The 20,312-nt window shown below is 41.0% G+C and overlaps 1 protein-coding gene across 7 annotated transcripts in view; it reads right to left on the bottom strand.

Annotated features, from left to right (window-relative positions):
* Positions 1-20,312, bottom strand: part of RAD18 (RAD18 E3 ubiquitin protein ligase) — a 187,668-nt gene that overhangs the window by 165,938 nt on the left and 1,418 nt on the right. For all 7 annotated transcript variants that reach the window (XM_075831856.1, XM_075831859.1, XM_075831860.1 and 4 more), the window contains exons 2-3: positions 18,393-18,474; positions 6,004-6,065 (exon numbers count right to left, since the gene is read on the bottom strand). In XM_075831856.1, coding sequence (XP_075687971.1) covers positions 6,004-6,065; positions 18,393-18,474 — 144 coding nt within the window. The remainder of the gene's footprint in view (positions 1-6,003; positions 6,066-18,392; positions 18,475-20,312) is intronic.

The following is a 20,312-nucleotide window of genomic DNA, read 5'->3' as shown; positions in this document are numbered from 1 at the left end:
CAGATGACAATTTGTCTTGTTTCCAGCCGCCAGAGAGCAGTGGCTTGTGGGAGCTCAGATGATAGATATAAAGGTAGGGCTGTGAGGTCACGTGTCTGACAGCGAGTCGGAGCTAAACTGCTGTCTGTTTCCAACGGCAAACTGCACAATTTTTACAGCCGCTGTGTTAATGATCACAGAGCGCAAAAGAAACAGAAGCAAAATAAATAGAGGTCGCACTAAATAATTTTCAGCAGGGTTGAAATACTCCTCTTAGAAATTTAAAGGAGTATTATTAGCCAAGGCAGAGAAGGTAATTTGCAATAACTCAATTTAATATATAGGCTGACGAATATTTAGTGTGATCTCTGTATGTATATGTGCTAGCGCCGCCCGCCCAAAACTAACCCTAAAAATACACATGAGATGGAATGCAAAGCGTGCAGGAGCCGTTACAGGCGTTAATGACACTTCTACAAGTGTTATTAGGACATATAAATGTCATAGAGGGGGATCCTCTTCTTGGGACCCCCTCCATGAGCCAGAATAGAGAAGTGCTTTGCAAGAGCGACTACCGTTCATTTAGTAACATGAACAGCCATTCATTTGAATGGCCACCATATAATACTGCATTTCTGTTGTGACAATCCCTTTAAATGACAAATACTGTACAGCTCGGATACATGAACCAGTCAATAGTCTTATTTCAGAAATCCATACATTATATGTACAGTCTATGAGGGTGCTGCTATCTACAAGGGGGTTCAGGGGGACACAGGAGTCCCCGGCCAGAAAAAATCCAGGTGCTGTGCACATATCGGAAAAAGCATCGGTTTGTTGTTCTCTCTTATGCCTCGTGCACGCAATCGTGTGTGCGGCCGGGTCACGTCCGTGATCAATAGAAAGATAGAACATGTCCTATCTTTCCACAAATCGGAAAGTCGGGTCCGCGATTCACCCGCTAAAGTGAATGAGTCCATGAAAACTATAGGGTGCCACTCGGATGCCGTGAAAAACGGTCTGAGTGGCACTCGGTCGTGTGAAACTGCACTTAGTGGAAAATGCAGGAAATGTAAAAAGACACACATTTTATTTTGCACAATAATTACAACTTCTTACTAATCTACTAATATACTTTTTACTAATCAGTTTTGATAGACGTGGGCAATGAATTCTATTTACTGGTGAGTTTTTGATACTGGGGAGAAACGCTCTGTAAAATTTTACCTTATAGTGTATTGGAATATACAGATTTTTATTATATTTATATCATATTTATTTGTGACTTGCGGGTGTAAGACATGAAAACTTGTAAACATTTCACAAAATGAGGGGAAAAAAAAAAAAGTGATACCCGTATCTGAAGTATATAAAAAAAACAAAAAACAAAAAAACACACATTAAACGCAGAAAAATAAAAAAAGATTCAGGAACATTTACACTTTTTTTTGTAGCACAGCAGCAAATCATTTGTGACTTATCATAATTATACTAACAATAGGAAGCAGGAGAAGAGGAGTGAAAGCGCACAAAGTTTTATGCAGTGCAATGATCTGCAGAGCTCGGCCATTTATTGCAAATTCGTGACTGCAGGAGCTGAATGACGGCGGCGCGCCAATGACGTCAAGAGCCAAAACCCTTGTGGGTTTATTTAATGCCATGTAGTTGAGGTAATCAGCCGAGCGCTGCAATTCCACGGGAATTTAAAGTGTGTTGGAGGGAGGCAAAGTCACTTAAAAGTTTATAAAAAAAATAAAAAAAATGCCCTCAAATTCACAAATCCATGCACGTAGATAGATTTTAAAAAAAATACTAAAAAAAAACATAAAACACCTGCGCTTCCAATACACCAAGGTTAATTTTAGGAGCAATAATTTAATTTTAATGACAACCACTTCTATAGGGAACAGTCTGAGCCGCATTTTCATAATTGGATCGAGGGCACAGCATTGAGGTATGAATCAGCGCTGTACAATCACTTATTTCACACCTTCATAGGATAGAAAGTTTCTTTCCTTCAATGAGTGCAGATTCAAGCAAAGATACCCATTAAACAATAAACCTACAGTCAGGCTGGGAAGAGGCTGACTGTAGTGTTCTAGGATGAGAGAGCGGAAACACCGAAAACTACCCGATCCTGTGACAGGGCACGTAGGACATATTTAGGTCAAGGACAAAAAAAATAGCTCTGCTTTCTTCCTGAAACAGCGCCACCCTTATCCATGGGCCGTTCTCTAGTATTGCAGCTCACACTATTCACTTAAACAGGGCTGAACTGCAATATCAAACGCAACCTATGGACAACTATAGTGCCGTTTCTGGAAATAAAATAAACCCTTTGTCTAATCCTTGACAACCAGAAGTCTGTATATTCTACCTGCAACTGGGCTGGAGATCCGACAGTGCCACTGAAATGACTTATTACTTACTGGACGTATAATAGATCTTAGTCAGGGGAAAGGACTTCTAAGCATCTATGTTGCAGATCAAGAAGCTCATCTATAGCGTTGAACAGAAGATGACAGCACGCTGGAGCTGCAGATCCTTCCATTACACTCAATCAATATACATAGAAAAATACTTGTCAGCATTTTACTGCATCATCTATGAAAAATACAACCACTAAGCATATCCCAGCGGTCCCTGCTGAGCCCAGGAATGACCCTTTACTGACACCAAACTAATAAATGTAACAAAAAGAAAAATGTTACAAATCCGATTGAATCGTATTTCCACAGATTTCTTGTTACATTTGTTGGTTAAATATTCCAGGTCTTGACATCATGCAGCAATTTCCCAGGCTGCAGCTCTTGATTGATTTATATTGGATACAAAAGCAGAAGAAGCTAGCTACTTCCTTCCCGCACTGATGTCACTATTGTACTACACTCTCAAGCATTCCTCGTCTTTCAGATTATATATATATAAATACCTGTAATAAGCTATAAACTAGGTCGGTCTGATAGATCCCTGATGACAAATAAACATTTGGTCACTGATAGCAGACCACATTTCAAAGACAAAAATTCAATCAAATATGTCTGCACAGTGGGGATGGGAGAGGGGTTCCCTCAATGAGACTGACAGTAAAGCCGGCCATACACTGGTCAATACCCGTTCGACCGACAGCCGTTCCTCCCGAACCGCCCATACGCACTCATATCGGACACGCGTACATCTGTGCTCAAATAGGAAGAAGGAAGTAACCGCTGCCAGACTCCTCTGGCAGCAGCTTATCTCCTTAAAAACAAAACAAATCGTGCATATTAAAATCCATCAGCCCAATCCTTACCATCCCCGATGGCAGACGTGGGGGGGAACTGCCATACACATTAAATGGTCAGTCCTGCCGAAAACAGCAGTTTTGGTGGAAATTTATCTAATGTGTATGGCCAGCTTAAGAGAAAATTGAGAGGGGAGAGGGTAAAGCGCTAGGCGACAGAAAAATAAACCTCATAAGCACTATTATGACTGATCATGTCAGATCGCTACTGCTACGAAGAGAAAGACCAGATAGATCTGCTGTTGGGGGTAAGAGTCCTTTTACACCGGCCCATTTTGGCCGTAACAACGAGCGCTGATTAACGAGACAGCTTGTTGATCTGTGCTCGTTTTACAAGGAGTTATTATCAGTAATGTAATGTATGGGGACGAGCGCTCGTTCCCATACATTTCTATCATAATCGGAGGCATGATATCATGTCGGATCGCTCCTCCTTCCGTCTGGTCTCTCTTCTCCCCATGGGCCGCAGATGGCAACATCAGGGGCCGATATGGGCCGGAAGTTTAAGACCCCTGGGTTAGGGTATATACAAAAACACACGCACACGCACACACGCACACACGCACACACGCACACACGCGTTTTAGAGCCCCACTTCTCTCCAGAACTTTTTCTTTTCCTAGGGCTGGCTACAACTAGGCCTTGGGCAATTGAGTCAGTGAGACCCCGATCTACCCCATCCTTGGCTTGACAAGTGTAGGTCATATTTAGCTAGATTACTATAGGCCTCCCTAAGCCCAGTGGGAACTTGCATTGCAAAGCAGAGGATGAAGAAAAGGTAAAGCAGCTTCAGATTATCCCTTGGATTTACTGCTCTGAGAAAACAGTCATAACTTCTTGAAAACTGTCAGAACAAATGCTGCAAATATATAGTCACTGAGGGTAAAAGTAAATGAATAATTACTTGTGAAAGAGTAAAACAGAACTGGCATTATGTCAAGCGCAGGTAAAACAAGCTGCACATTGACTTTTCAAACACCATTTACCCAAAAGCAACACGTCTATCCTATATGTGTCAAATCCCATAAAGATGTTTGCACTCCGCTGAATTATGCATTGTAGTTATGGTCCCAGAAAATCTTACACCACCCACTTGTCATCACTCGGCTTCTGTGCTATGTGTGTGCGGCACGAATTCACTCATTCACCGGCAGCCGCTTTCTCCCCAGACAGGAGACTGTGAGAAGCTCGCGGTACAGCGCCAGAAACGCATCACTAGTTTCTAGTAATATTAGAATATACAAATCCAACATATTATAAAAGTTTTCAGTGGAAAAATTGTCCACCCGCACAGGAACCTTCAGCTTTAAAGATCATAGGGTCTTGTAAAAATCATAAGGGACCCCGAGTGGAGGGTTCCTGTGCGGGATGGACTTTTCAGGGCAGCACCCCTGCTTTTCATCATAGGGTATTTCGTATAGGGCACCTGCAAGGCTCCTCCCCTAGAGGAAGACAATTAATACCCCCCACAGGATAACCAAGACCTCACATGATGCCACAAGACACCTTACATTGGGTTGTATTTTGCCTAGAAAAAAAAAAGTTTTCCCTTTTTCCGACACATTATGTATTAAAGAAAACAAAAGTAACGTCTGTTTACACTTGCGGCATGGTTTCCATATGACCGCCAATACACGCCTTTTCACGGCGGTCATTAATGTTTTTTAGTCTAGGCAGCTGCCATCTCACGGCGGCCTAACCAACATCTTGCATGGGTATACCGTGCAGGCTGGAGCCGGGGCTCAGCTGTCTGATGACAGCCGGGCTCCTGCTCCAATGGTAGCGATGAAATTTACTTCGATCGCGGCCATTTAACCCCTCAAATGCCACGGTCATTAGCGACCGCTGCATTAGAGGGCATTCGATGGAGTGCCATGGCAGCCGGGGGCTTAACAAAAGCCCCCAGGTCTGCCCTGGCTATATACCTATTAGGACGTGCCAGAGGCATGTCTTAATAGAGGACTGTCAGATTTACACTGACAAGCAATAGTGCTCTGGTATACGGAGTATACCAAAGCATTATATCTGCGATCTGGAGATCTCATAGTGAAGTCTCCTAGTGGGACTGAAAAAATAATTAATGTGAAATAAAAAAGTACATATTAAAAAAACAAAAACATTTCTTTGCCATAAAACTATGGTTTTATTTAGTAACAAAAGTGTAAAAATAAAATAAAAAACTACACATATATGGTATCCCCGCAATCGTAATGACACAAAACATAAAAGTTAGAATATTATTTAAAACCACAAAGTGAACGCCGTAAAAAACAGAAAACCGCAAAAAACCAGTGCGACGCTACAAAACCATCCCATGTGAACACACCTTAGGCAGGCCAATGTGGCATCAGATCAATATCAGGTTTCCGATCATGTTGGAATTAAATGTGTGAAGAAAAAAAAGAAAAAAAAAAAAGAGTGAGCAGAATCCACACATTCGCCAGTTTCTTTGCGGTTACGATTCTGAGCCGAAGTGGTGACCCTGCGCAGTCCTAAGGTTTAGGCAGCGCTATAGCCTTGCTACTCAAAAAGTAGAGATTATATTTAAAAAATTCTCATTCTAAACTTTTTTCATTCACTTCTACAGAAGAGCAACTCATGTTAACAAAAGCTGCATGCTTTAAAATGTAAAACTGTGTTTTATGTTTGGGTGAATGACCTAGGAATGAGATCTTACAGCAAAACTCGTCGTCATTGGGATTACAAAGTTAGAAATGAAATGAAGGCTATTAAGGACATACCACACAACAGGTGGGACACTGCGTCTTGTATGACAGAAACTTGCGGATGCAGAGAGAACAGTCTGTAAACAGAAAGACAAACATGTTATTGCAGCACCGATATCACTACATTGTGTGTTCATAAATCTGACTGCAAACACGTTCACACAGCCTCAAAAACCCAAGCACAAAAACAGTGTTACTTTTTTTTCCAGAATATGCGCGCATTGCTGATCCCACAGGAAACGTCTTGACACTGATTGCTGGCACTTAATTTAGCCGCAGATGAATGGCACTTAAACTCCCTATACAAGCTGCGCTTTGTAGCGGAGATCTACATAGAGTTGTCGCTGTCATCACTCAGTTCTAGCCGCTGAATTGAAATCAGTAACATTTTGTTCTCACTTCACAAAACTCATGAGGTTCATAGAAATGAAGGAAAAGCCAAAAGAGCTATAGGACAGATGTAAGAGGGGAGTCTGGGTCCCTAAATAAATTACAGCTTATAGCAATTATGTAAACACTGATGTTAAATTGCCGGGTGACTCAGGGACAGTGGATCACTCACTAACATGCTGGCAAGTTTGTGTTAAAAATTATGGCTCTGTATACATTCGCAGTATGGTTTACCACAACACGGCAAAGACCATTGGTGCCAAATGGACCCTACTGATTTACAATACTGTCCGTCAGGGTCCACCGAGGGGGGTCTGTTGTTTTAATGGGAACACCAGTTGTGCTTCCTAAATAAAAATAATAATGTCAACTACTATTATAATACTGCCCCTATGTAAAAGAATACATCTACTATAATACTGCCAGTATATACAAGTATATAACTACTATAATACTGCCCCCTATATACAAGAATATAACTACTATAATACTGCCCCTATATACAAGAATATAACTACTATAATACTGCCCCTATATACAAGAATATAACTACTATACTACTGCCCCCTATATACAAGAATATAACTACTATAATACTGCCGCCTATATACAAGAATATAACTACTATAATACTGCTCCTATATACAAGAATATAACTACTATACTACTGCCCCCTATATACAAGAATATAATTAATATTATACTGCCCCTATATACAAGAATATAACTACTATAATACTGCTCCCTATATACAAGAATATAACTACTATAATACTGCTCCTATATACAAGAATATAACTACTATAATACTGCTCCTATATACAAGAATATAACTACTATAATACTGCCTCCTATATACAAGAATATAACTACTATAATACTGCTCCTATATACAGGAATATAACTACTATAATACTGCTCCTATATACAAGAATATAACTACTATAATACTGCTCCCTATATACAAGAATATAACTACTATAATACTGCTCCTATATACAAGAATATAACTACTAAAATACTGCCCCCTATATACAAGAATATAACTACTATAATACTGCCTCCAATATACAAGAATATAACTACTATAATACTGCCCCCTATATACAAGAATACATCTACTATAATACTGCCAGTATATACAAGTATATAACTACTATAATGCTGCCCCTATATACAATAATATAACTACTATAATACTGCCCCTATATACAAGAATATAACTACTATAATACTGCCTCCTATATACAAGAATATAACTACTATAATACTGCCCCCTATATACAAGAATATAACCACTATAATACTGCCCCTATATACAAGAATATAACTACTATAATACTGCTCCTATATACAAGAATATAACTACTATAATACTGCTCCTATATACAAGAATATAACTACTATAATACTGCTCCTATATACAATAATATAACTACTATAATACTGCTCCTATATACAAGAATATAACTACTATAATACTGTCCCTATATACAAGAATATAACTACTATAATACTGCTCCTATATACAAGAATATAACTACTATAATACTGCCCCCAATATACAAGAATATAACTACTATAATACTGCTCCCTATATACAAGAATATAACTACTATAATACTGCCTCCTATATACAAGAATATAACTACTATAATACTGCCTCCTATATACAAGAATATAACTACTATAATACTGCCCCTATATACAAGAATATAACTACTATAATACTGCACCTATATACAAGAATATAACTACTACAATACTGCCTCCTATATACAAGAATATAACTACTATAATACTGCCCCTATATACAAGAATATAACTACTATAATACTGCCCCTATATACAAGAATATAACTACTATAATACTGCACCTATATACAAGAATATAACTACTACAATACTGCCTCCTATATACAAGAATATAACTACTATAATACTGCCCCTATATACAAGAATATAACTACTATAATACTGCTCCTATATACAAGAATATAACTACTATAATACTGCTCCCTATATACAAGAATATAACTACTATAATACTGCCCCTATATACAAGAATATAACTACTATAATACTGCCCCCTATATACAAGAATATAACTACTATAATACTGCTCCTATATACAAGAATACATCTACTATAATACTGCCAGTATTTACAAGTATATAACTACTATAATGCTGCCCCTATATACAATAATATAACTACTATAATACTGCTCCTATATACAAGAATATAACTACTATAATACTGCCCCTATATACAAGAATATAACTACTATAATACTGCTCCTATATACAAGAATATAACTACTATAATACTGCTCCTATATACAAGAATATAACTACTATAATACTGCCCCCTATATACAAGAATATAACTACTATAATATTGCCTCCTATATACAAGAATATAACTACTATAATACTGCCCCCTATATACAAGAATATAACTACTATAATACTGCCCCCTATATACAAGAATATAACTACTATAATACTGCCCCTATATACAAGAATATAACTACTATAATACTGCCCCTATATACAAGAATATAACTACTATAATACTGCCCCTATATACAAGAATATAACTATTATAATACTGCTCCTATATACAAGAATATAACTACTATAATACTGCTCCTATATACAAGAATATAACTACTATAATACTGCCCCCTATATACAAGAATATAACTACTATAATACTGCCCCTATATACAAGAATATAACTACTATAATACTGCTCCCTATATACAAGAATATAACTACTATAATACTGCCCCTATATACAAGAATATAACTACTAATATACTGTTGCATATCGCCAGGAATATGGACCCAATTGTCATATCAAATAGAAATCATTCATTACAAAACTAAAATAAATGCGATTAAGATATCATACCTCTTCATTCCCTTTGCAGCAGCTTTATTTGGTAATAATACATTCAGGTTTTATTAACCAAGACAAGCTCCATAATAAATTTATTGATTTCAGATTAAAATATACTTCAGGATATTGCACCATTAATTTTACATTTTATGAATCTAATGGGGATTAGGAAACAGTTCGATGCTGCAATAACTTATAACACTTTTGTTTTCTGCCAAAGGGGATGCAAACATAAAAGCAATGTTTAGAAAGTAAGCAATATCATCACCTTTTCCGCAGTTCCGGAAATAAAAGCGTGGTGTGCGGAGTCATAGTATTTATCGACTTTACGATCCAAGTAACTGCATTTTTATGCACTGCGTTGATTTTATAGATAGAGAGAGCGCGGCGCACAATATAAATAAACATGAGCGGTTAACGGATTTGTGAGCCATTGCACACAATTAGCCGCTGCTTTCGTCAGCGTTTAGAAGGTTTATGAATTTTGCAGCCATAGACCATAATTTAGTAATGGAGAAATTTACAAATCAGTGTCAAGGCTGCAGAGTTGGAAGATGATCATAAATCTTCAGTAGCTGCAGACCTCCATACGTAAAGCTTTCCATAGGTCATAACTCTCAATAGAAGCCCGATTGCTTCTGGAGTGGAATTTCATGAGCATAAGCAATAAAAGTGCCTTTTCCAAACCTCACCTTTACTTCAACTTCCTCAGCCAAAGCCCCAGGCAGCAAAGATTAACAGATAAAACCTACATGGGGCCGATCCACAACATGGCACTTTTACAGTCCATTTTAGGATTTTTGGGATTGGGAGAAGAGAAATACGGCACAGTAATATCTAGATCAACACTCACACGAATCAAGATCAGGCTATAATTCTGCTCAGATTCAGTTAGCACTTTTTTCTTGCAACTCTGGATAACGGAGTTTGAACCCCACCATGAGAAAAATCTGCATGGAGTTTGCATGTTCTTCCCGTGCTCGTTTGATTCTCCGCTTTGGACAATCCTTACTTGTGAGGGCTCGTCCACACGTAACGGAATTGCTGCGCATTTTTGCTGGAATTGCGGACGGAAAATACGCAGCAGAATAAGTAGCAGCAAAGTGGGAGAAATTAAACAAATCCCATCCATGCGCTGCGTAAGAGTTCCGAGCAGAAATGGACCTGCGGTGCGTATTTTTCGTACCGCAGCAGGTCAATTCCTGCTGCGGAAAGTGGACTGAATTGCTGCGTTTTTTCAGATGTCACTTACTCCCAGCATTGAAAAAAACACAGCAACATACGCACGATTTTCTGCTGTAAAAACCGCAGGAAATGGTACGTTTTTTCCAGAGGCATGTCTGCTAGTTTCTGCAGAAATTCCGTTACGTGTGGACGAGCCCTAAGAAGAGTCCCTTGACAATAAGCTGATCATAAAGTCTCCCCCCTGCTAAGACTCCCAGCGATCAGAAAGTAGGTAAACCTGGCAATGTTTAGCTTCCCTGCAGCGCCACCAAAAGGGGAAATTAAGAATTACAGTGTCCATTCATACCAATGTGTTGTGTGTGTAATACAGGACAGGTCCTCCAGAGAGGAGACGTTCTATGTAACCGATCTCGACTCTGTCCAAGAGATGAGGATCCTGAACATCAGACCCCCCTCTATTAACTCAGAGTTGCCTTACAGGGTGGGTTTTCTGAACTGGACAACCCCTTTAAGTTCTTGACTTAAAAACAATGTGTGTGTTTAGATTGCGAGGGACTGATGATTCCCTAGAACGTATCTTCATATGAAAACATATCAGAACAGAGAAACTTACGCATTTTGAACTTTGCTTCATTATGGCTCGACTATGAACCTCGACTCCAGCATAACTGCATTGTCTATTGGAGTCAGAGGTAGTCTAAAATCCACATTAATGTTTTATCAGAGGCTTCTTTCCTATCCCTCCGCCATGCTTTACATTTCAGCTCATTCACATTGTTTGCTAAGAACAAGCTCAGTGCATGCAGATCAGATTTCCGTTACAGCAGGGACAGAACACGTATAAACTCCAGGTAACTAGACCACAAGTAAGAAAAAGAAGATGATCAGCAAATGATCACACATACAGAAAATAATAAGCATCAGAGGGTGACCTAATGACATGAGAGCAGATTCCTTCACGTGTCATGTAGTGAGGAAGTAATTACAGCCGCCGAGAACGAACATGGAAACACGGACTATATTCATCGTCGTGGGTCCCAGAGCAGGGCATGCAGCAACGATGCACCCCCACTGCATCCCCGCTGTGCCACTTCAATCTGTAAATCAGTGAATGCAATGAGTGCAGCATGACAACTAAAACAGGGGCGATTTTTCATCAATATTACTTTACTATGCCCATAGTGCTCCTTCAGTCGATCAGCAATTACTTCAGACATGCCTGAGTGGCCTGTGAATGTTTATCAGCCATCGAATTACAGGCTCTTATACTTGCTGCATTTAGAGTCAATATTACGTCCAATGCGAATAGTTCTGAGCCATTATTATCCGTCCAATATACTTGTCTTCATAGGCACAAAAGAAAAGCCTCCGGCACAAGACACTGTCAATCACCATTAAAAAAAAAAAAAATAGACGGAACCAAAGTAAGTTAGATGTGTGCCACTTGGGGAAGAGGATATTTTCATTTTGGATAGCAATGAAATGGGATATCACAGAAATATAATTAAACTTCCAGTTGGCGCATGTTCATCACGGACGGAGACCAACTCCCACAAATGTATGATAGTCGGACCGGCATATTTCATTCCCCTATGGCATTCAATGGGTTTAATATACGAGGATATATATATATATAATGAGAAATTTCCATCATCGTGTATAAAGGATAGGAGATTTTCTTCAATCCTCAATAAACTGGGGGGGGGGGGGCAGCGGCTCTTGGCCAGGATATGTTGTGTGCGCATCTAAAGTGGGCATAACAAGACGAGGCAGATCTCTGTAGGGTAACACAGCAGCAACGCAATGAAGAAAACTCTGTATTGCCATAGACTTACCATGTCCAGATATGCAGGTTTATTGGAGGTCAAAATTTTCCCAGAACTAAAAGTCTTCAATTTGATGTTTCAGTGAAAAACGATGTGATACAACTTGAGAGCCATTTATAAAAACGGATGTCAATATTTTTAGTGGTGCAGAAACATTGTACATAACTTTTAGCTTTTTTTCTCAACTGTCAGTTTGTCATGGCAATTTTGCATCGTGTCTCCAAATTTTCATCCATTTCCAGTCCGTCTGTCCATTTTTAATGGCAGTGAAAAAAAAAACAATGGATTTAATTTGTTGGTTTTATTGTCCAAACCCCCTGAAAACACCACAGTTCCCATGTAGATAGTGCCACAGTGCCCACTGTAGTTAGTGCCCACATAATGCCACAGTGCCCACATATAGTGACAGTGCCCCTCATAGTGCCAGTGTAGATAGCACAACAGTGTCCCCTGTAGATAGTGTCACACCCCCATATAGTGCTACAGTGCCCATGTAGATAGCACCACACCCCTGTAGGTAGCATCAACCCCCCCCCCCTTTGTAGATTGCACCACACCCCACTGTAGATAGCACCCCCGTAAATGACACCTCCCCCTGTAGATAGCCGCACCCCTGTAGATAGCCGCACCCCCCTCCTGTAGATCGCGCCACTGTAGCTCCCTGTAGGAGCAGAATCCCTCTGGCCGGGGATTTCACTCCTAGAGGGAGCCCCTGATGTCTCTGCCCATATATGGACAGTGACGCCAGGGGCTTCTCCAGTAGCGGAATCCTCTGACCAGAGCGTCGGCTGGGGATTCCACTCAGTCGCACGGACGTTTTTCACTGTCGTGTGAATGTAGCTTAAGGGAAAGTAAAAAATAATATTTGGGCTGTGATGTAAATGAAAGGTAATTGGGCACTGCAGCCTATAGTGCTTAGTCACAAGATCAGTTTAAAAGAGGGTTAAGGATTAATAAATGTATAAGGCTACATTCACATGAGCGTATCAGATTCACGCGCGTGAAAAACATGTCAATCTGATTCGTGTGTGTTGCGTTATTGCATCCGTGCTTTGCGAGTGGCATGCGTTATTCACGCACTCGCAAAGAACATCTTTTTTTTAATTATTATTTTCAATTGAATGGATACGTAAATAACGCAAAGTACACAGATGTGCATCGGTTGCGGTGCGTGATTTTCACGCACCCATTGACTTCACGCACCTGAATTTCAGACGTTTTTGCAAGTACTCGCGTTTTTCGCGGCGTCCATTACGGACGTAATTGGAGCTGTTTTTCAAAGTAGTCAATGAACGGCGGCTCCAAAAACGTCCCAAGAAGTGACATGCACTTCTTTGACGCGGGCGTATTTTTACGCACAATCTTTTGACAGCTCGTCTGCACAGAACATCGTAAGACCCAAGAAATGGGCAGATGTTTGCATGCGTAATGGAGCAGTCTTTTCAGGCGTAATTTGAGGCGTAAAACGCCGGAATTACGTCTGAAAATAGGTCGTGTGAACATACCCTTAGGGTATGTTCACACAGTAGACAAAAAAAACGACTGAAAATACGGAGCGGTTTTCACGGGAAAACAGCTCCTGATTTTCAAACGTTTTTTAAGCCACTCGCATTTTTTTGTGGCGTTTTTTACGGCCGTTTTTGGAGCTTTTTTCAATAGAGTCTATGAAAAACAGCTCCAAAAACGTCCCAAGACGTGTCCTGCACTTCTTTTTCGTGGCCATTTTTCAAAAAGGCCACGTACAAAAAACAGCCCATCGGAACAGAACGCCGTTTTTTCCATTGAAATCAATGGGCAGATGTTTGGAGGTGTTCTGCTTCCGATTTTTAGTCAGTTTTTCGGCCGTGTGAACATACCCTCATAACTACCAGATCACCTGTTACTTGACGCTGCGTGTAAAGTAAAGTCAATGACCATCCATGTAATGCATGGATGCCAAGAGTCCTCTTTTCAGTGTTCCTGTTCTGGCTAAAAAGGGGTTCCCAGTGAGGGACTCCCATCTATTAGCTCCATTTGCCTTAAAGGGCTTTTCCCACCAACCGGACAGGTCTGACTGCTGGGTCCCCCACCGATCCTCAGAACGAAGGAGCCGCATTGCTAGTTCTGGCTACCTTTGTGTTTCCTTCACTGTTTTTTCCTGCACTGCAGTGCTCCCGTGATTGGAGCCCCATTGATCATAATGTATATGCCCTAATAGTAGAAGATGGGAATATCTCTAACAGGTTGCATTTAAAAGGGGTTGTACAAAGCAATCCATAAACCAGGAGCCATGCACATGAACAATATTTGCAAGAGTGGAAACATTTTCCCCATGGAAAATTCTGCCCATTCTTGCAAATATGTTTTGTTGTTTTGCCTTTTGCCAACGAGATCCCAGAGAGTGAAAAATATCTGGTGCTTTAGTGGTAAATCTTCCCATCCACGTCCAGCTTTAGAACATGCGTCCCAGCCGTACGTACTATTTATACAAACCGCAGTAACCTGGAACGGAAAAAAATCAAGATAAATCTGGAAATGCAGCGGAGAAGAAAGGGAGATCACAAATGCTGGAAGTTCTAATAAAACTTGTAAACAACAGATAAGGCCGTCAGTTATAAATGTTCCTAAAAAGAAACGGTATTTACATCCCCCGGTTCACAGAGGCAGGAGCTCGGGAGATAAATCACACACATGCAGAGCGCACAGAATGGACGCGGGCTGAGTTATGAGCAGCAATTCTATTTCCATCACCGCGCTGTAATCATGACCGTCTGAAACCTTACTTGGCTCGTGCTCAAAGCATTTGGCACATAAACGGGCAGCAGTAGGCATGGAAACAACGTGTGAATACCGGGCAGGAGGCGAGACATTTGTGGTTTTCAGAAGGGTTAAAACAGGTAAATATTAGGTTTGGGATACACAGTAACATCTGGTCACTAGCAAATCAGGTTAAAACAGCAGAATTACTACCACCGCAACGTTTCCGTAAAGCTTCATTCAAACGAGCGTGTGTAAAATCGGACGTGAAAAACTGCAGTTTTTCACGTCCGAGTCGCACCCGTTTTCATGGATCCCTCATAGACTGGACATAGAATGGACATAGAATGGACAAAAATGGGTCCTATTTTTTCACGGGCCCTTCACAAGGTCTGTTAAAACAACGGCCGTGTCAACACTTGGATATGTTTCCTGAAAATAAATAATCCTACTCCTATTTACACCTGAGGGGTCTTTAGAGTTTAGATTTTAAATTGTTTTTATTTTCTACATTTCACATGAATATGTGATACGCTGAGTCTTTATATAACCCTGCTGTTTTCTGCTATACCACCGGACATGTTATCTTCTCATACGTTACAATGTGATATATAGTCTACGGTGTTAAATAACCTGATACATATTGCAATGACTACCTTTACGTGACGTTGTGCATCTCAATGTGAATTTTCTTTGTTTGATCCCTCCCCTTTTCCTTTTTTTCTCCCTTTGCATAACTTTGTAAAAATTTCTTGAATAAAGAATTTTTAAAAAAAACGGCCGTGTGAACAGCCCCATAGAAATACATGACAGCCGTTAAAAGAATATCCGTCACACGGCCGATTTATAGGCTTGTTTGAATAAGGCCTCATGCACATATCTGTTGCCCGTGGTACAGCCGCTAACGACGGATCCGTGAAGCACGGACCGCACACGGATGGCTTCTGTGTACAGTCCATTGTTTCAACAGACCAAACGAATGAAAAAGCTGAAACTGTTCCGTCAAAAACAGACAGGAGTAGGACCTGTCCTATTTTTATCAGAACGGCCGCACGGTTCCGTTAAAACAACGGACGTGTGCATGACCTCATAGAAATGAATGTGTCAGGGTGCTATCCATTAAAAAAAACGGGTAGCACCCTGAAGAAAATAACTGAAGTGGGCATGTGGCTTAAGGCCTCATGCCCACTTCAGGTTTTTTTTGTCAGGGTGCTATCCACTGTTTTAACTGATAGCACCCGACACATTTATTTTAATGGGCCCATGCACACGTCCGTTGTTTTATCGGAACCGTGCGGCCGTTCTGTCAAAAGAAAAAAAAGCAGGTCCTACTGTTTTTGACAGAACAGTCTCGGCCTTTGCATTAATTTGGTCCGTGAAACAACGGACTGCACACGGAAGCCATCCGTGTGCGGTCCGTGATACACGGAACAGTCATTAGCGGCCGTTCCACGGCACACGGAAGTGTGCATGAGGCCTAAGGGAATCCATGTCAAGGGCACCCTCTGACTGTCATACAAAATCCATCCTAGTCTTGCTCTCTGAAATAGTTACCCGCAACCTTCTTTTCCAGAATTCATGTAGGACCAAAAGTCACCACCTAGCGTAGCCCTAGCCTTATGTGCACGATGAATTGTCCCTGAAAAAACCTGAAACACACAACGCAGTGCTGTACAATAACGACAAACAACTGTAAAGATGTTTTAATCCAGCGCCGTATGGTCAGGAAATCCTGAAAATCCAACGTGGCACAATTCTGCTGGTTTCCAGTTACTAGAGCGCAGCACATTGTGGGATATCAAATGACAGTTACAGAGCACCTCTATAAAGTCAGATGTCCGGCAGCAGATAGCTAAACCGCAGTCTGTTTCCAAGGGCAACCGCCAGAAATATGACCGCAGCAACTGGATGTGAGTGTAGTAAACAGCATGAAATCAGCACAGAAACAGTAATGCAAAGTTTTTAGTGCAGATTTTAGCGGTTGAATGTTATTAAAGGGAATGTGTCGCTAGAATTAATTTTTTATTTTTTTTTAGTTAAACAATTATTTAAGTGATTACACATTGTGTTAATTTTTTCAAAAGTCAGGAAATATTATATAATTAGATTCTAATTTATAACATTTCCACGTGCTGGCCACTAGAGGGAGCAGTTCCCAAAATTGCAGCATGGTCAATGTGGTAAAGAAACCTCATTGCTTTATGCTGCAAATTTGGGGTAGACACTCTCTAGTGTCCTGACACAATCCCCCCTCCCTTATTCTGGCTAGTGCCAGGAGTAGAATCGGTTTGAATCTTCAAACCTCCTACACGGTGTGCCGCCATTTTCTGAGCGACTGCACAGTGTAGGAGGATTAGATACAGTGCTCAGCAGACAGTATAACACAAACATACACGAACATAATACACACATCACATACGCAAACATAAATTACCTGCTCCTGCCGCCGCTGCCGCCTCCGCTCCTACTCCTTGAACATATGGCCGGAAGTCGTCATCTTACTGTCCGGCAGCGGCTTCCGGTCCACATGAAAATGGTGCCGGATTTCGCTCTGCAAACGAGCTTCGTTTTGGTCTGTGTGGGAGCGGCGCATGCGCTGTTTCCACACAGACGGCGTACGCTGTAGTAAATGGAACGGCTCCCGTTCGCATTCTCTATGGGGATGTATGTGCCGTATTCCATCTCTGTATGTGTCGTTAATCGACACATACAGAGATGAAAAAAAAATGGCAGCCCCCATAGAGAAGAAAAAGTAAGAAAAAAGTTAAAAAGTAGAACACAAGAATATAAATAAATAAAATGTATCTTATTATCATATTAAAACCAATATGATAAAAAAAAAAATTCAGGACACCTTCCCTTTAAATAACAGAATATCCAACACAATTTGATAAGAGAAGCAACAATGTAGAACTGACAGAACTCCGACAAAGCTGCCATTCTGCAAAATCTATTATATGGATTATACCCTTGAATGGATTAAGGTCTGTTGTGCATACATCACAGTAATGGAAACGCCTGGCACCGAGAACGGAGTTTACGACAAGCGATCCTGAATTATGTTATTTTCTATACAACAATTTTTATCAGTCAAATGATATAGGAGGAACTTCAAGTGGAAGTCGCCAGAGAGCAGAACATTCCAGAAATGATTGGTAATTACAAACACAAATGGCGCATATTAAGAGCAGAGGTTAATACAAAGTGGTCGTTTTTCATCAAGATAACTTTGAAGGACGTGGTTTGTGTAGAGTGCAATGATTTAGGAGGAGGTGATGACACAAAGAGACAACAAGAAAACATGGAGACCTAAGAGAGATTACAAGTGTACAGCAATAAATCAGACATCGGGATACTCACAGTTATGTGAACACTGCGGGATAATCACGGCAATGTTGAAGTAATCAAAGCAAATTCCACAGTGCAGCAAGTCGTCTAGATCCTGCAAGACAAATCGCCAGGGTCAGGAAAAGCGACAGAAGAACAGATGTCTAAAAGGCAGAACGAGCGAGACACCGTGCAAGAAGTGCAATATAAATCCAAAATTCACATTGGAGCATAAATCAGCGCAGCGCACGCTGAAGAGCAGCAACACTCGCATGAAAATCAAGATAAAACATTAAAGTGGAGCTAAACGTTTGACAAACTTCTGACATGTCATAGTGACATGTTAGAAGTTTGGATTGGTGGGTGGTCCGAGCACTGAGACCCCCACCAATCGCTAGAACGAAGCAGCTGAAGTATTCGTGTGATCGCTCTGCCGCGTCGTGTCTGTTCGGCTTTTTCCGGAAAGCCGATGTATCGGAGTACTGGCTCAGACATTCTATTGTGTCCGTACACGATACATTTATTTCCAGAAAAAGCCGAACAGACACGAAGCGGCAGAGCGCTCACACCAGACCTTCAGCTGCTTCGTTCTAGTGATTGGTGGGGGTCTCACTGCTCGGACCCCCACCGATCCAAACTTCTGACATGTCACTATGAGATGTCAGAAGTTTGTCAAACGTTTAGCTCCACTTTAAGTGTTAGGCTGTGTTCCCGAGGATTTGAGTCAGGAAACACTTTTTTGTTACCCTCATCCTGGCATGACAGTAACTGCATGACGTCCCGTTCATGTGACATCACAAAATTCACGTGACAGAAATATTGTCTTGACAAGAAAGCTTCCCAAAGACGTTGCAGCGGTCATGTGACAGGACAACATGGCGGCTGTCACGTCCAGGGAAGAGATCCAAGGGTCGGTGTTCACACAGAAGCAGGTTCTGAAAATCAGCTTTTGGGACAGGCTATGCTTTTTTTTGTGGCGTTATATTACCAATTGAATTCAGTGATCAATACACACGAATAATTTTCCTTTAGGGCACGTTCAGACGTGGCAGAATTTTTCCACTGCAAATGTTGGTGCAGATTTGGGGCAATTACGCAACGAATCTGCACCAACATTTGCATATTTGACAGGTAATTCAGACGTTGCAGATATCACAGATAAGACTTGCCACAGATTTCAGTTTTTGCATTGCAAAGGTGGAAATCCGCAGTGAAATTCCGCTTCTTCCCCGCAACAGACAGTGCATGCTGCGGAGGGCAAATTACGCACTGCAGCCGATGGTCCGCAGCGGAGTTTTCCGCAACATCTGAAATAACTTGACTCAAAATGGATAGAAACAAATGTAAAAAACGGTCGCTGGAGAATTCCACTGCAATTCCGCCACGTGTGAAAATGCCCTTAAAGGGTAAAGGTGGTTTTACACAGGCAGATTTTCACCCATATCGAGGGCAGATCAGCGCTTGTTTGATCCATTCAAACCGGAGCAACGATCAGAACGTATGGCGACGGGTTAATACAATCGTTTGACCTCATACATTTTGCATCTTGTCGACAGCCTGTCCCGTTTACACAAGATGTGCTGGCAACAAGGGACCATGTTTTGGGCCACATAAAAGATTCGAGTAGCCAACAAGCGAGCGTTTACTGTCTGATCGCTGCCCTGTTTACACAGGACAATGATCAGGAAGGAGCATTCATACGGATGCTTGTTCGCCCGATCATTGACCCGTGTAAAAGAGTCTGTATTCCCATCACCTTGTGATCAGTCGAGGACCAACCACTGGGAAACCAACCAATCCCGATCTAAGAGGCCGCAGTTCTGATTTAGCGCTACGTCCCCTTCTGAGTTTTTGCCTGCACAGTGGGACTACAGCCAAGCTCCATTAGGGTATGTTCACACTGTGTTTTTTGACGCGGAAAACGCTCCGCAAAACTCGTCAAAAGATGGCCGA

The sequence above is a fragment of the Rhinoderma darwinii genome, chromosome 7 (genome assembly GCF_050947455.1).
Source record: "Rhinoderma darwinii isolate aRhiDar2 chromosome 7, aRhiDar2.hap1, whole genome shotgun sequence".
Classification (NCBI taxonomy): domain Eukaryota; kingdom Metazoa; phylum Chordata; class Amphibia; order Anura; family Rhinodermatidae; genus Rhinoderma; species Rhinoderma darwinii.
This window is presented reverse-complemented; position numbering and strand designations above follow the sequence as displayed.